The 17,948-nt window shown below is 39.7% G+C and overlaps 1 protein-coding gene across 11 annotated transcripts in view; it reads left to right on the forward strand.

The window, feature by feature from the left end:
• Window positions 1–17,948, forward strand: part of MEGF11 (multiple EGF like domains 11) — a 278,484-nt gene that overhangs the window by 82,802 nt on the left and 177,734 nt on the right. For all 11 annotated transcript variants that reach the window (XR_011741045.1, XM_071813949.1, XM_071813953.1 and 8 more), the window contains 3 exons: window positions 1,224–1,347; window positions 3,866–3,967; window positions 5,459–5,559. Coding sequence is in view for 10 of the 11 variants with exons in the window: in XM_071813949.1 (XP_071670050.1) it covers window positions 1,232–1,347; window positions 3,866–3,967; window positions 5,459–5,559 (319 nt within the window). In the remaining variant the exon portion in view is untranslated. The remainder of the gene's footprint in view (window positions 1–1,223; window positions 1,348–3,865; window positions 3,968–5,458; window positions 5,560–17,948) is intronic.

Raw genomic sequence — 17,948 nt, forward strand, 5'->3', positions numbered from 1 at the left:
TCTTTGGGTTTAGCAGAGCTCTAGGAGTAATTTAAAAGACGACCTATTACTCCCACTGAGACCTTGCCTTGCAAGCCACTGAAGGCAATGGGTGTCCTGGGTCAGGAGGTGATTTCAGTGCCTCTTTGCTGACTGTCCCTCTGCCGCTCGTTCTGCTGTGTGATGACTCTTTCCACCAGGCTGTATATCAGCGCCATGCAGAGCAAGCCACTTAATGTCTCTTTTGCTGTTCCGGACCATGAGGCAGTGAGCCATGTGTTTTTTAGATGATCATATGAAGATTCAATCTATTTTTAGATCTTGTTGCCAGGAATAATTTATGAGACTTCTGATTTGAGTGGTGGATTATGTGATGATGTAAATGCCTGAAATGGGTATTTTAAAATATTTTTACAGACATAACGTTTCACAGATTAACACCTCTGATGCAGTTACATTTAAAAGGAGCTTCAAATTTCCTATGTATTTTATATTTTTCACTCACGTCATTAGGGACCTCTAGGCAAACACCACAACTTCGGTTTCAAAGCCCCAAGTGAGCAATAAGTAGGTATAATTCAACACAATTAACAGATGAACTGTAAGATGATGAAGAGACCACACCTATTGAATTTTATACAATCTATTTCCAGCTTTGGTGCAAATGTTTTTATTTCATGTTTAGCGTTCAGCATAATGTGACCCAATATGCTGACCTCTGTCGTTCTGAGTGATTCCCCAGCTGAGAGTTGAGAAGCGGATTGATTTTTCTTCAGTCATGTAATAAGCATATGTCTCAGATCTAACCTACTATATTGACACATGTAAAACTCATTTACATAAATCAAAGAGGGTATCTGGATATTCTTCCATTTGTCTACAGGTTGATGAGAGAATAGATTATTTTAATACCTCAGTTATTTATTTTGTTGGTCCAAGCAGACAGTTGTAAACGTGATCAGTACCAGAAATGTTCTTTGGAAGAATCATTGGGGCTATGGATATCTTGGGTGGCTTAATCATCAAATTTGTCAGTTTTAATAGGCTTAAACATATAAATTCCTTTTACAATGCATTTGCACTTTTAAAAAATGTTACTGTTTAGCCGATTGCTTTTGCAAGTATTTCAGTGTGTGAATAACTGCACAGTATTTGGATATGCACAGAAGCAAAGATGAAAAGGCCTAGAAGGATGTTTTCTTCAAAATTATCTTTAATGGCGATGCTTTCTTTTCTTTGTCTAGACACAACAATGGTGGCACAGATCCTGTTCAAGTGGATTCTAAAAGGGCTTATTCTGCCTTTTCTGCTCAAAACTACTCTGTCCCTAAACCCAGATGATGCAAATGTTTGTAGTCATTGGGAAAGGTAATGTATAACATACCAATTTTTAATTTTTTTGACTAGCCATTTCATATTTTTACATTTAAAAGGCAAAATAAGAGCCATGATTTGCTGAATACCACCCTGCCTCACAGAAGAACATGGATTTGCATGACAGAAATAGTACTTCTGAGTGCTTTTGAGGATTTGGATGATCCCAAAGCATAGGTTCTAAAGCTGGAGCTGTAGCCCACAGACCCCTGTGTTACCCATCTGCTCAGCTCGACTTTGGAAAGCTCCTCCAGAGTTCCTGCGAGAGGACTGCAGGGGCATTTTGTCATTTATCATGGAGAGACCTAGAAAAACGGTGGCCCTGTTCTGTCTTGCTTTTCTCTGCTTGTTGCCAAGCAAGACTATTAGAGATTCTGACTAAGTTTTAAGCCCTTCCTGCTGCAAAGTGCGGAGTTGCTGTGTATGTTGTGAACTTTGTGGCCAGATCTGCCAAATTCGTGTCAGCATCAAAGAGCATCTGCATAAAAGCACGGAGAATTAAAGGCCCTGGTAGTTCTGTTCTTCCTATTGTTACAGTGTCCTTGTCCTAAAAGTGGATCTTTGCGAGACGGTTCTTACGAGTACGCAGAAAGCCGCTGCCTTTGATCGGGTTCACATTCACACAGGGTCTGTTTGCAGAGGTTAAAGTTCCTGAACTCTTAAGTTTAACTTGCTAAATTTCCAGTTCTGTTCTGTGGTTCAGTTCCACACAAATATAAACTACCTTACACTCTAGCAAAATAAACCCCTTAACAATAGCAAAAATGGAATCCTCCTTTAAAGGCACTGTGTTTTGATTTTAGAGATCTTAATTAGAGAACTAACTGTAGGTAACGCAGCTGCAAAGCAAAGACCAAACAGGAGTAGGATTTTGCAGTCTGTGTTGTGAGGTGAAGTGCATTCAGAGCACAGGAATAAAATATTGATTTTGTCTGAAGAAAGTCAGCAACCTAGAGACCCAATCAAGGAGAAACAAAAATTAAATACCAAAATTGATTGGTTGTACTGCCCAAGATGACTTTGTTACTTAGATGTTAATAAATCAAAGGAAAAAGATTGTTAGGGCAATTGCTGGATAACTAACGGGATCGTAAAATAATAATCAAGATTTGTGAGTGTTATTGTTTAACATTAATAATGTACAATGTAAATCTTCTACATTTTGGCATTAGTAGAACTAAAAACATTACTGCCAAACCCAGCAAATTTTGATAGAGGACAAAAGCAACATCTGATAGAATCTCGGCCTGTCCAGAAGGGGCATGACAAGCAAGGCAGAAACAGTCCAGTCTTCGATTTCAAGCCAATCAGACCCTCCAAGCAAATATTTTGGTATTCCTGTACGGGTGCAGCCTCACAGGGCTTAATCACGTCAGCAGTCCCATTGGTGGGAAGGAAATCACTTGGGTGATTAAGACGATCGATATAATGAATGACTTGGAGGATCTAATTCCTGGGTCCTGACCCTGCCTGGAATGATTTCAGGATCATTCTCCAAAGATACTGTAGATCTGATAAAGTCGAGCTTGTTTCCAGATCAGAACCTGAGATTCTGAGTCTCTTACGCAGTGTACACGCTCACTGTAGGGCTCACAACGTTCTAAAGTGACACTAACAAGTCAAGGAGATGTGTTCTTATATCATGTGAGAGGCCAAGACACTTTCAATATAATCATAGTAATAAATATAGTATCTGTTGCATGAATAAGTAGTGTTTTGGGAAAGAGACTGCTGGATTTTTAGTCTTCCTTCTGATAAATTTGGCCATTTTTTGTTCCTGTCCATTCATTTGTACAAAGGGGGCAGTCCCATTCTAACCACACTTCAAAGCATTCCAAATCTAGATACCGGTTCACTCCTGTTGCAATTTTCAGATAGTTCTGAGGTTATTTCTGCTACAAGTTAAAAGGACTAAATTTGTGCAGCAGAAAAATAAACACTCTTCAACCTTTTATAAATGATCCCATTTGACTGGTGCCCCTAATATTTGAAGTAATGATGCTGCTTCATCATAAAATGAAGTGTGAGCATCCCATCGTGCTGGCAAAACACAGCAGTGCTGAGTTAATAGGAGCTCTTATTAGCATGGTGGAATACAAGCAAAAATTAACAGTCCTAGGCAGGAAAGCAGCTGAGACATTTTAAAAACATGGTGCTTTCCTCTCTCTGAAAATTTGCACTATCAAGTTAACCGAATGCACTTTTCACCTTTTAAACTACCATGGATTTTAGTAACACTGGTTTATTTTCCGGAGGGAACGGTTCATTGCTCAGCCTGCAATCTCTGTCCCTAGTTCAGTTATGGAGCCCAAGGCTCACGCATTTCCAAAATTTTCAGGAAGAGCTGTGGTTGAAGGAAGCCTTTTTTTTTTTTTGATAACACCTAAAGTTTCTAAGATTATTGATTTAATTATTTTTCTTACTGGAGTGAGATGAGTAGCACATACAGGGAACTGAAGCTTTTCATGTTGCAACAAACAGCCTTTCTCTTCCTTTCTTTCTCTACCCCTAGCTACGCTGTGACAGTGCAGGAATCTTACGCTCATCCTTTTGATCAGATCTACTATACCAGATGTACGGACATACTGAACTGGTTCAAGTGCACTAGACATCGGTAAGAGCTGATCCCCAGGCATTTTAGTTTTATTTTGCCTTTTAAGCTCCTCACATAGCTTTTATTTATCCGGATTTTTGTGGTGGTCTGATAGAGATACGTAGGATGACTGGGTTGTTTGATGTTCTAGGGCATTGATTGAAGTATTGAGATTTTTGCATGAAATTGGAGTGAGATCGGTGGAAGTGTCAGTTGCTTATGGGCCGTTCAGGAGTGTATATTCTTGCCAGCCACCCTGCCAGGTGACTGAAGTGTTTATTACATGCCAAACGTGACCAGCTGTCCCTTCCAAGTGGTCAGTGTGTGTCCGGGTTTATGGTAGGAAGTCCCTGCAGCTCCTAAATCTTGGAGAATCAGGCACTTAAAGGTTAGTGATAGTTGCAAATGGATCCATATTTGAAATACTGCACCCAAATCCGTATTGAAAATCAGGTAAAATGAGGATGTGTCCATTTCTAGCACTGAATGAAAGCTGACACTAAACAGTTCATTTCTCCCAGGCTGCATGTTATTGCTATTACATTCATTCTGATTCCAGATAGAAAAGTATCCTAATAAATATCCACTAATATTTTCACTTTTCCAAGGGGGTTTTAGAACGCTACTTGGCACCTTAACTTTCACACAGTCAGTAGCAAAGAAGTTGTTCAGCACCATCCTCGTCTGACTGTGGGTTTTGCTTTTTAGCTTCTGTGTTACAATGTATGGAATTGAAGGGAGATGCAGAAGTTTCTGGGCTATTGTATAGCTTGGAATGCAGCAGAGTAAATCAGTTGGCTTATCTAACATGAGGAATAATAGATTTTGTTCAGTTTAGGTAGTTTCAAATAAACAAACATGACCAAAGCTGTTTTGCAGTGTCGGCTGTTAAATATTCTCTGTTACATATTCCTTTTCTTATGTGGTATCATTGTTAATGCTGTGAATAAGTCTAGAAAAGCTACAGAATGCTTAACACCTTTTAATTTCCATGGACTACATACCGTGATGGGGAAACATGCTTTAAAAACTGACCTGGGACTATAATGTCATTTTGCCAGGCATTGATGCCTTGGAAGGGTTGGCAAGGAGGAGGAAATCACTTGGGGATCGAGAGCAGTTTCCGCTGCACACCCTGGCACAGTGGTCCCCGTGGAGGATTCTGTTCCTTCCATCGATGATCGCTGACCTTGCTGATATGCAAAATGAATTGTTTCTTCTTGAAGAAACTCCTTGCCCTTGCTTTAGGACTGGGGAAATGTTTTAAAATAACAGTCCTAGGAAGGGCTGTGGTCATTGGCTGTCATGAGTACTGTGTTTATAATACAAGTTATATTTCAAGTTTCAAAACAAGTATTGATTTTTTTCATTGTGGCTTTTAATATCAAAAGCTTTCATGCATTTTAAAATAATTATTGAATGCTATCCTTACTATAATTTAACAGAAATATAATTCCACCAGTAAGCATTGATTTTCAATATTGTCAAATGGCTTTCTGTCTTGCAATTTAGAATAAGTTATAAAACAGCGTATCGAAGAGGGCTAAGAACTATGTATCGGCGAAGATCTCAGTGCTGCCCTGGATATTACGAAAGTGGAGACTACTGTATACGTACGTACAGAGCTTTGATTTAGATGTGACAATTAAAAGTCATTTCTGGAGGAGCTGGAGACAAATTAAAGATGTATTCCAGTAGTAATATTAAGGGCTGATTTTCAGAGCTGGTTTTGGTCACAATTGCAGATACAGAAGATTTCAGGTCCTTTCAGGTTTGTGCATTTCAAGCACCTAAATAAAATTTTGCTGAGATCATCAGAGAGGGAGTTGATCAAGTTCCCAAGGGCTTCCTTGAATCAGACCTGACTTTGGGGGGTAATTTACAAAAGTATGCGCTAATTGTAAAGAATTAGGAGAACTGAGAACACTCTTGAGAATGAAGTATTACATAGTTTTAGAAGCAGTGTAAAGTTTCTGCCTCTTAATTTTGGAAGTTCTTTCTCCAGGTAAGAACAGTTAAAATCTCATTGTGTTTCATATGGCCCCCTAAATAATTTTGCCATTTCTAAAGCTTCACAAATGTCAGAAGAATTTTGTCCTAATTGCACCGTATAAGTAAATAAAAAGCTCTGGAGTGTGTCAGGTCAGTCTGAGGGTGACAGAAAACAAAACGGATCTCTCAGCAACACCTGAGTTTTGTTAATTAAAAATGTCCTGTACATACATGTCATGCATTTTCAGTATTGCAGCTTTCTGAGTGCTCTGAGACAGAACACGTTTGCTGTACTTTGCTCAAAACGAGGGCTGGAGCTGGGGAACTCTTGTCTACATCTTGTTAGAATGAGATTATGACACAAGAAAAATCCAAGGAGGTTTTGAACAGCATCAGAACCCAAATTTTATTGACAGGTTTAGAGTGCCATAGAATAATTTAAATGTGAAAATGATACAATTATCCAGCTAACTTGAAGTATCTTGACACAGTGCTTTAAAGCTATTTAGCTCTGTTGATGTTTTTAGCTAAATACCTATATTGTACTTATACTGTAACATATGAGCACCTCAAAAACATGAATAGACCCAAATCTCATTTTAAGCGACCTCTATGCCAAACAGTTACTTTGAAGAGGCTTTGGGCTGTGAAAAATGACCAACCCTTTGAGACAAGGCATTAGAATTAGCCTTATTTACAGGGAGAGTAATAATTTGATCTTTTGAAGTGTCAAGTGCTGTTACTCAAGTCCTGAAAAACATTTAATGCAACCTATTGTCTTTGCTAAAATCCTTCCTATGATAAATATGTACTTACTTTTAAATTTCTCAAGTGTCAATATCATTTCAGCAGTTGTTCCGCATACTTCTATTACCACCTGGAGTTTTGCGACTCAAAATCCTGTCTGGCACAGAACATATTTATTTTCACTTTTCTCTCTGTGATCTGTCAATTTTTCTAGTTTTTAGTTTTTAATTGCCGTGCTGGTTGCAACAACGGGAGATCCCTGCAGACTTTCTGATTCTTTGAGGATATGAAGATTTCTTTTAAAGTGCTTTTTTTTTTTTCAGTATTAATACTCAAGAGTTCTATGGCTGCCAGGCACATGTTGTCTTTCTGCTATGGAGAAAGAACAGCATTCACCATAGACCAAGGTTTTGCTGGTGCAGAATGGGCAGCAGGTACCTGCTCAGCCCGGGAGTTTGTGTTTGACACAGCGCAGATTATACATTCTGTCTGTTATTTACAAGTGCAGGAGTCGGGTTCTTCTCTTTCACTGTCCGCATGGTCATAAATACCAAGTGCCTCAGGGATGTTTTCTGTCTGTCCTTCCTGGGAGATCTCAGCAGCAAGTGCAGCTGAGAGGGAAATGATGTAAAGGGAGAAGTTTCCCCTGTCACTGATTCCCGACACTCAGGCTTTGTTTTGATACCACAAGTAGCCACATAACAGAAAAAAAAAAAAGCCCAAACAAAAAGCCGCATCAAAACTCTTCGACCCTGCAACCAGCAGTTTGAAGGCACAACAATATTTAACTAATGGGATCCTTCTCTTGTCATTCCTTTTGTTTCTAACACATCAAGCCCTGTTCTGTTAGTTTTGTTTTGCTTTTCTTTTTCCACAATATGTTCTTGTGCCAACAAGCAAATTCTCCCATTCATCACTCTTTGTAGTCAGCAGTGAATTATATTTTCGTTCCTGGTGACAGCTCCCTGCTTTTACCTCTTTCTTTACCTTCTCTTTCCCATTTCTTTCTTTCCTTTAAACCGGTATTTTCTGCTCTCCTCACAAGGTAGTGCAATACTCCTGCCCCACGTTCTCTAGACACATTCAGTGCCTGCGTCTCTAACAGAGAGGTCAGGTTCCCCTTGGCCGTGCAGTCCCAGGGCAGCGTGGTTTGGAGATGAACGTCCTTCCACCAAGCTCCACCGCCTCAAAGGGCAGAAGCTCCAGCCCTGCAGAGCAAGTTTCCCCCACTCAGCCAGCTCTTGAAAATCTTTTCCATTAGCGATGGTGGGAGCCACTACGGCATGGGGAGGAGAGAACACATCCCGCAGTGAGCCTGCTGATCAAAAGAAAGTTTGATTAAAAAACACTGTGTAGATTAAAGGCTAATTGGTTCTTCTTTCATTAATAGCAGTCTTTATTTCTTGCAAAAGTTAAATAGCTTTGTAATTAACAGTGACATGTTTAAACCAGAGAAAACTTGAGTTTAGATCTCTATTAATGTTTCTTGGATTTTAAAACAGGAGTAAAGGCTTTCAGCTACTGTTTTGATCTTTTCCCTTCTCATTTACTATTTTTTAAAGGAATGTCAGATACATGTTTTTATCTTCGGCCTCCTGTTGGGACTTACTACATGGATTACATCTAATAAAATCTCAGTTCTAAATGATCAGGTTGACCCAGAGCCTTCTGCTCTGCCATTCTTTATCGGATGTGGTCTTTGCCCTTTTGAGATCTTCATATGCTGCTGCCCCATAAAATGTGAAATTCAGGCACAAGGTCAAATAATTTACTTGTTGACTGGTAAGTTATACACCTTGCCAGCCTGTTAGTACCTAAGTTGAGCAGTTTGGGGGTATGAAATTGTCTTCTTTGTGCCTATAAATGTATTGGAATATTTTGGGGTTGTAATGATATTCAAAAAATACCACCTGAAAAATGCTGCAAATACACATCTGCTCTTTTTTTTCATCGATGTCTTCGAAATGGTTGCTACCATTCTGGTAGTTTTGCAAAATGATTCCTCTTCTCTGAATGTTCTTCTACATGACATAGCTTTTCACTGAGCTGTCCCTGAAAACAAACAGCATAGTCTGCGTAGTAAATCACAGCAACTATGATTTACTGTACTTTGTATGCTAAGGTAAGCTTTTGGCAGAGCAAATGCATAAACCGCAGAAAATCTTTTCTTAAACAACCACGGGGTTCAACTGCCCTTCAAGGTTTTCATAAGGATGTTTTAAAATTATATTGCCTAGATTAATATCTGTGGTAGATAAAGCATCTCTGAATTCTTTTCTGCTCAAAAAAATGAGAAAAAGAAACGAAATATTACATGGTTCTTCCGTGATTTTTACCCTCTGAGTAGATGGTAATTGAATACTTCCCTTTAAGAATATGTCAGGCAGAAAGATCCTGCATGTACTAAATGGATACATTTTTGTCTGAGAGACCGATGCTTTGTTCAGTCTGTCCATTTTAATCTTATTCTTGCAGTACAGTTTTATATAAAAGAGACATTTCTTCTAGGTAACAAAGGGTCAGAGACCCAAGCATCAGAGAAAAGGAAGATGGGACTGCAAGCGGCATCTACTTAGATCTGACTTTTTGGCAGAAAAAAACGACCATGAAACACAAAGTTGAGAATTCATATTTTCTTCATCGATTGAGATATTTTAGCTTTTAACAGTTTTATTTTTCACTTTCATACCTTCCACTCTTTTTCTAATGTATAAATCTATGCAATGTGACAGGATGCAATAATGACAGGATTAGTGATATAACAATCTTATTTACTGGCATTTATCCGTCATTCAAACCTGCCAAAATTTAGCAGTTATAGATTGACCATTTAACAGTTCTTTCCTTCCTTTGCCAAGATATTATTGATCTCAGATTGTTTCTCACCATTCAGCTTTCCACATTACAGTTGCCACAGCCATCATAAGGGCTCCTTCAGTTTGGCAAATCTTTTTGTATTGGTCTCACCAGTTGAATTTCAGTTCATCACCTGGAGCAGTTGTTCACTCAGGCCAGTGGTCAGGGACATTGTTATATTTGCATGTAGTTATTTACCTATCTTTTGAGCTAGACCATGCCTGACACCCTTAATGAATTTCAAAAACAAATGAGGAACATTCTTTGAATAGCTGACAGTGAAATTATGCCAATCTTGGACCTGATTCTTTTCAGGATTTTAAATAATGTTTCATAAATTCTGTAATTCCAATAAACATGCCAGCTTCATGGTATGATGTATGCTGTTACATTATAGCAATGTGAACATTCCTACCTCAGGATCGCACTCACATTTACGAGGCTGCATGCCTAGTGTAGTATTTTTAATCTTTGAAGAGGCTGCCTTATTGGAGCCATATGGCTGGATTGTTAAACATCTGTACCATAGGAGTAACAATTCCAAAGCTTCCTGCCATCTGGATGAATTACAATACTTGCAATTCAATGCGTATGTTACAACACCACACTGACACTGCAGTAGAGCATACTAGTGATGAAAAGGAAAATAATAGCTTTTGTGATCGGTGCAAAAGTTGTACACTCTTAGAAAATGTTGAATCAGCAGCTTAAAGTTCCTGAATATTCATAATGTTTGTTCATACATCGGATTTGTTGAATTATTTTCACTTTATAAGTCAGTACTTCATTAACATTTTAGAAGAAATGTTGTCCCCCCCCCCTTCTCACCTCAATTTTAAATTCCTCATGGTGAGGGTTCCTGTAACTTGAAAATATATTGTTTGAAAACTGCTGGACTTAGGAAATACATTTTTCTTATCTTTATAGACACATTAAAGCTGGTGCTAGTAGTTTCTGTAAGAGCCTTACTGTTACATTATTCAAGTATAGCGTTCTGTACATCAATAATGCAACATAAATTAAGGGAACTGATACAGCAGTACATAGATACTTTGTATCAGGGGATGTTATTTTTCTCTTTCTGGTTTGGGATGTCTGAGTGTGAGAAAATAGTGTGAAAGACCATTCTGCATATACTGTCATTAATTATGGAGTCGAAATGACAGTAGGTGATGCTTTGAAATTTGTCCTTTTATAAACATTTGAGATGACTCCATATATCTTTTCCCAGTGAAGAATACAGGGAAGATAATTGGAGTCCTTGGTTCCCATCTGAGGGAAAACTTGCAGAGGAATTAAGAAATAGCCATAGTCATAGTCATAGTAGCAGCAAGATTCTTAGCTCTGCGTGCTGACCGGGAGGAATCCCTGTTTTCTGTGGAATGAGCCAGTGGGTTGATGGAAAAGCACCAGAAGGAGCCTGCGACAGATCTGATTATCTGCGTGCACTGCAGGGTGGAACCTGGGGCCATACACTCATACCCAAAATACCATTTTAAACCACCAGGCCCCAGCTCTGCCAGCAGCAGAAGCCTTTGCCTGTTTGTCCTGAGCATCTTGCGAGGCAGGTGCTTGCAGGTAGGAAGGGGGAGACCAGCCTTATAAGTAGGTTGGTTCATTTTGTGGCATAGACAAAGACACTATTTAGCCCTAAGGTAATGGAGAGACCTCTTTGACGGGAAGGTGAAAAAATCAATTTTCATCTCACATCCATCATTTTATATTTGCAGTCAGCTTTTGGATGCTGATGGATTTGCAAAGATGCTGGTGGGGAGTAGTAATGAAATAAGGGAAGGACTTGTGGAGGAAACGCAGTAGAAGGAGGAGAAACAAAATGTTCCTACAGAGGAATGAGAATAGCATAAAGGTGGAAAGGGAGAGCATGCTGGAGCTTTATAATGTCTCAAAGGGCTTAATAAATATCAGAGGAAAAATTATGCAGGCATTATACTTAGAAAAAGATTTAGACTATTGCTCATGTAGCAGTAAAAAAGCTTTTCTGGCTGCTTTAGGCAGTCTCGGTTGGATCAGTATGGAGCACACTGGGAATGCAGACACAGAAGGAGATGCTGGATCTGGAGCTGCTCAGAGTGTTCATGCTGATGGCCTGGATGCCAGGAAGCTGAAAGCAAGATCAGAAGCAGGATCAGAAAAAAGGCACAAGAATCATAGATGTGAGCTCATTGAATACAAAGAAGGAGACACGCAAAATTTAATCCATTAATTTGCCTACTTTTAGCAAAGACAGGTTGGACCCCAGCTGCTGTAAGTCAGCACAGATCCACCAGGGTTGGATGGACATCTTCAGTTACTTCATTTCACTTCCACATCTTCCTGCATGTTTTGATTCCCTTTCCAAATCACCTTCCTTCTCCTGCTTTAATACACTTCAGTGTTATGCTGATCTAGAATGGTGTGGAGGGCACCGGTGCTGACCCACAGTAGCTTTGTGGCTCAGTCCTTCCTGTGGTGCTGATATCCGCTCCCTTGCATGCACTTATAATAAGATCCTGTCCATCGCATATATGAAAGAGCTGGTTTTGAGGACGTACACATGCAGGATGTTTGCCATTTATCAAAGTATGAAGGCACAGAACTCCAGAAGATGTTTTCCTTCCAAAAGAAGTTGAAGTTCATTAATAGTCCAGACATATGGAGAGCTGGGTTAACTCACCAAAATCAATAGGGTCAGAAAGAAGATGGATGTGTGAAATGAAACACATGTTTGAAATTGAACTTGTTTTCTTGACCATTCCTTTACATCCTTTTCCCATTTGATAGATTTATTTCCCTTGTGCTCTGAAGAAGTTTTAAAGCTGAGTAGAAAAGGAGGGAGAGATACAGAGAGGAAAAGAGCTCACTTAAATAATCGAGGTGGCCTTTAAAAAGAGCTTCTGATGTAGATACGACATCCGGTCACTTGCTGTGGTGGGACAGGGGAAGAGGAAAGGAAACTTGTGGTTCGAGATTAAAAAAAAAAAAAAAAGTTTAATAAGCAAAAGAGAAGTGGAAGAAGAAAGAAACAAAACAAAGGATGGAAAGGCGATCACTCACCGCCTGCCCTGGGCAGATTGATACCTGACAGTCACTGAGCAAAAGGCAGTTTATCTGAAGCCCCCTTCGCTCCCTTTTTATTGCTGAGCATGATGTTACTGAAAGCATGGAATAGCTCTTTGGTTAGTTTAGGTCATCTACCTGGTTGTGTCCCCTCCCAGCTCCTTTGGCACCTCCAATCTGTTCATTGAGTGGGGCAGCAGCGTGAGAAACAGAGAAAGCCTTGGTGCTGTGTGAACTCCGTTCAGCAATAGCTGAAATGTTGGCGTTATCAGCCTTGCTTTGGTCACAGATCTAAAACCCTGCACCATCCAAGCTGCTGTGAAAGAAATGAACTCCATCCCAGGCAGAGCCAGTACACACAGCCATAGCTGATAAAACACACTCAGTGATATGATCCTCATGAAATCTCCTTATGGCTTTTTTAGGTCTTTCCTCCTCTTAGTTTCAGTGGTGACAGGGCACTGCTTTGAAAGCTGGTGTGAACCACTACCGACTTCAGAACTTTAGAAAGAACGAGCCCGTGCTGGCAGTTGTCTGAGCTGGCGGAGGGTCTGTCCCTTGTCCCTGCCACCCCCTGGTCTCTTGGCCATTTATAGCAACAGCCCTGGATGCCCTGAATATGTCAGCCTTTGCGGGCAGGCGGGGTCATTTGGCTACCTGAGTGCATTTACTTATAGTTCAGCTATTCCTCGTCTCCTCTGTCACAGGAATGAGACAGTCTGAAAACACTTGACAGGTGGAATTTGGCCCAAAAGCTTTGTGTTAGGCTTAAGTACACTGCTTTCAGCATCTTCCTGTGCATAATATACGTTTCTGAACTTCTGGGACATGTCTGTAATTATTCTGCCCTTTTAGCAGTCCCTCTTAAAAATACCAGTGACATTCACTCTAGGAATATCACATGAGCCTGCCATATAGAATCATAGGATCATTTGGGTTGGGAGAAACCCTCAAGATCATTGAGTACAACTGTTCCCCCACTCCTGACATTGCCCCATGTCCCTGGGAACCTCATCTCCATGGCTGTTCAACCCCTCCAGGGATGGTGACTCCACCACTGCCCTGGGCAGCCTGTTCCAATGCCCCACAGCCCTTTGGGGAAGAAATTGTTCCCAAGATCCAACCTCAACCTCCACTGGTACAACTTGAGGCCATTTCCTCTCATCCTGTCAGTTGCTACTATGCAATACTGTACCAACTTAATTGGGTTTATTGATGTTGGTTTCTTAAATGCTGGGTAATACATAGAAACGACTTTACAGGGCGGGAGTTTAAAGAGGTTGTAGTTCCCCTCACTCCCAATCAGCTTTGTCTGATGTGGCTTGTATTCTATGCCTCATGGTAGAATAAATCCATGGATTTCCAATTACTTTTGCAACTGCAACCATTTCTGGTGATTGTGTGATAGCCCAGAAAAATAGGCCAGCTGCTCTGTGGCTAAATGCAAACAGATAGTACTCTGTTATGAAACAAGTCTTCAAAATTTGTAGTAAGTGATCACATATGGTAAAATACAAAAATACTTACAACTCTGAAGCGTAAATCATTTAGACCAAAGTGTAAAAAATATTAAGATGCCATATTTTGCAGAAGATCACTGTGTGACTTCAGAAGAGAAGTAACAACTTTTATTGCAATGATACTTCTGCAGCAGGAGCCTGGCTTTCCAAGGTGTTGAACGCTACAGTTTCCATCAACTTGGCTGAAAACTATGGATATGCACCATTTCTAAGTGGTGTTAACACCTCAACAATAAAGTGTCAGCTGTTGCTGCTGAAGTAGCAACTGATCTGCAGACTGAGTTGTGCTTTCATATGGACATACTAATGTTTTCTGTAGCTTTATATAGCAAAGCACCTTCCTGAGACATTTGCATGAGTTTCTTCAGTGAAGTGGGTGATAGTGAAGGAAAACAGCACAAATTCTTTATGGGGGAAAAAAAACCCACTAGGATAGGACAAAATGGTGAGTAGGAGTGAACTAAAGGTGCCCAAAGTGCACGTGATGCAGTTTCAGGTTTGCAATAGCCACTTGATGAATCACTGTTCATTTTTGGTTCCCTAACCTTTCTCAGTGAAAGAAGACAATGTCAACTGATGGCTTGAAAAGCACCTGTTAACACTTCACACTCTAGTGCAGTGCAAGAGTATCAATCAAATATCAAAAAGACTAATCAGAGACAGAGCTTTTCTAACCAGCCACGGCTGCTTCCTCGAGAACCAGATACTCTGTGACTATTTACACAGACATTCTCTTTTTTCTGTTAGAGGATTAGAGCATTCTACTTCATATTTGTATTTTGTTGCACATGCCTTTCACTTTAATAAAGGTGTTTTAAGGCTCCTCAGGGAAATTTTTTGTGAAACTTCAGTCAATTGCAGATTTGATCACAAAATATTTTTGCATGATTTATCTCAAGCTCAGTGTTTCTAACATAGGTATTCACTTTTGCAAACCTCACTTTCTCTAATGCAGTAAGTCAAGAGATATTTTCAGCCTATTTAATCCCAAAGCTTTCCTTTTTATCAAGTTTTTTTTTCCTTTCTGAATACTATGGTTTACTTTTATTACTGCAATGCCCAGAAATCCATGTGCAAAACCACTAAAAGATAGCCTTACTTTAAAAAGCTTACAACATAAGTATGTAAATCGACTTGAATAAAGACATTTTTTTCTGATTAAAATTAAGAAACTGTGTATGAAACATGTGATACGCATACTTGTAAAGAAATTAAACCTGATATTCAGTGTAGCAAGCAACAAAAGGTGGATTTTGGTTACAGCAGCGCGGTGCATGTCACTGCGATCACAACATCTGCGTTCACAGGTGTCATGTTTTGGGAAAATCTGCAATTTAAATGGAATTCTTTTAAAAAAATTATTAAAAGCATCCAAAATGATGTCTTTTTTTTTTTTTCCACCAAATACTATGTAGTAGTTTTGTTTATGTAAATTGTATTTAACGTTTACCTTACAGCAAGAAGCAGACATCTTCAATAGTTTCTGACAGTGTAGGTGAAATTTTTGATTTCCAACTCTCTTTTGCTATTTTCAGGCAACAGTGTGAATCACAGGAACTGCAAAGTACATTTTACCATGTCTCATTAGTAGAAAGTTTCTCTAGGCACTTAGATATTCCTAAGAAATTGGACTTGGTCCTGAAACAGCTGGCTTCCCGCAAGCTGGACTTGGTTATAGAAAGTTTAAACTAGTGGCTTCAGATGAGAGTCAGCACCCGTAATTATAAAATAACTTGTTTCCTTGGGTCTTTTTGTGCAGTTCTTTTCAGTAAGATGCTGTGAAACACATTCCTATGGTTCCGTTTGAAATGTGAGAGAAGTGAAAAGTGTCTGCATTTTAATAGTCCATCCCCGGTTGGTGCAGCTTACACATTAACATGATCTTCAAGCAGACTTTAATTCTCTCCTCAGTTTCAGCAGGGTGACCTTCCTTTACATTTTGTGGCTTGATGTTTAATGGAAACAGAAATGCATTGGTGCTCTAGGGCCGGTGCCATCTAATAGCCTGGCCCCAGCGACGGGCTGGCCCTTTGAAGTTTGTCCATATTCATCCTGTTTTGGTGAGAAACAAAATATTTTTGTTAGATTGGCCTGATGAAATTTGGAATAGGAATGAAGAAAAGTTTTGTTTGAAAAATCAATAGTTTATTCAATGTGCTACAGGACTCAAATTTATCTAGGAGAACCGGGGTAATTTAGTTTTATTGGGTGTTGCATTGCTCAGCAAAGATAGCCAGGAGTATCATGCAGTCCAGATGCCTTCATCTATCTACTTTTCATCTTTTAGGAACAACATTTTTGATGCACCCATCCTCAATCTTACACACAGCACATACTCTGGGCCTATGAGAATCAATCAGCAGTGGAGCTGTGTCATTTACTGACAGAAAATGGATTTTTCTTGGCATGGGACCCGCAATTCAGGGCAAGTCAGTAATCAGAGAACTATGGACATGTAGGAACGCTACCAGAGCCAAAAATAAATATTTCACAGGAACAGTGATACGATGGAATTTGTCCACAAAAAAATTCGCTTAATGCCGTAAGTGGGTAACTCGCAAAATATGCAAGTGCTGTAATTTTGAGGTGATTTCCAGAGAACAAGGCAAGATGACTTGGTTATTTTACCAGACTCTTTAGGCCAAACTCCTGTGCACGTCTCTCTCCCTGTCTGCGACAGCACCTCTGAGAATCTTGCCCTTGTTATAAGGGTTTGGTGGTTTGTTTGTGTTTGGTTTTGGTTTGGTTTTGTTTTTACTAATTGTTCATTTGCATTGACATTATCCTACATGCTTCCTCTATCACTGCTTAAATTGAACTGCTACTCAGCCAGTGTTGGAATACATAAATTCTTGATCTGAGGGATACAGTCATAGTAAGACAGCAGATGTGGCTGTGATATGAACAAGGCAGTGGTAGCATACTAGTGAAATGTCTACAGTGAGAAATGCCATCCCACACCTGCTGAGCTTCACGCAGCTCTGCCATGTGTGATACAAGTAGTACCTGTTCATTCCCCTGTCGAGTGTGGTTTGACACTCCCTGCCGCCACAGGTCCTTTGGTGGATCACTTTACGTTTGCTCTTCTGGTAGGTTTGGCTGCTTCTCCATAGGTTGGCAGGAAAGCTGGAAGGACCAGGGATCTTAGGTACAAATTTCTCTGTTCCCTACCCTGCCGAGAATTTGATTCCCTCAGGCAACAAAAAAAAAATTCCTGTAAGGTTAAGAACAAAATGATTGGGGAATACTTCCCCTGGGTTTTGTTACAAGATAATTTGCTTTTTCCCTCTTCTCTCCTCAAAAAACCTGGAGCCTGCTGCTGGCAAATGCAATCTGGTGGAGTGAGGTCTGCTAGATTGTATGCAGGGAGAATGAAAGACAATGTGTAAGAGTAAATGTTAATATTTCTACATTACTTAGAGAAAAATAGTAGTGCCTTTTCTAAAGGTGCAGTATAAAGCACAATTTGCAGACAAATCGTCGTTAAGTTTGCTGGTTGGATGAATCAAGTTCCAGTAGAAAATTAGCTAGTGAAAATGTATTTTCTACAAATTGCTAGAAAGTGTTGGTCAATTTGCTAAAATGGAAGGAGTGGGCAGAGGGCACAGGAGGGGAAACACTTTCCTGGGTCATAGATTCTGCTCTGCTGATTCAGGATCTCTCTTAACCTCATTAACAGTTTGAACTAGTGATAATGATTGTTTTGAACCCTGCAGTGAGGAAATGGGAAATCGTTTACCAGAAAAAGTTAAATGCTGAAATTATCCCAGAGAATAATATTGTATTAGAACATTGATCAGCAGAATTGATCTCAGCATAAGTCTTTCCTC

The sequence above is a fragment of the Patagioenas fasciata genome, chromosome 12 (assembly GCF_037038585.1).
Source record: "Patagioenas fasciata isolate bPatFas1 chromosome 12, bPatFas1.hap1, whole genome shotgun sequence".
NCBI classification, from domain to species: Eukaryota; Metazoa; Chordata; class Aves; order Columbiformes; family Columbidae; genus Patagioenas; species Patagioenas fasciata.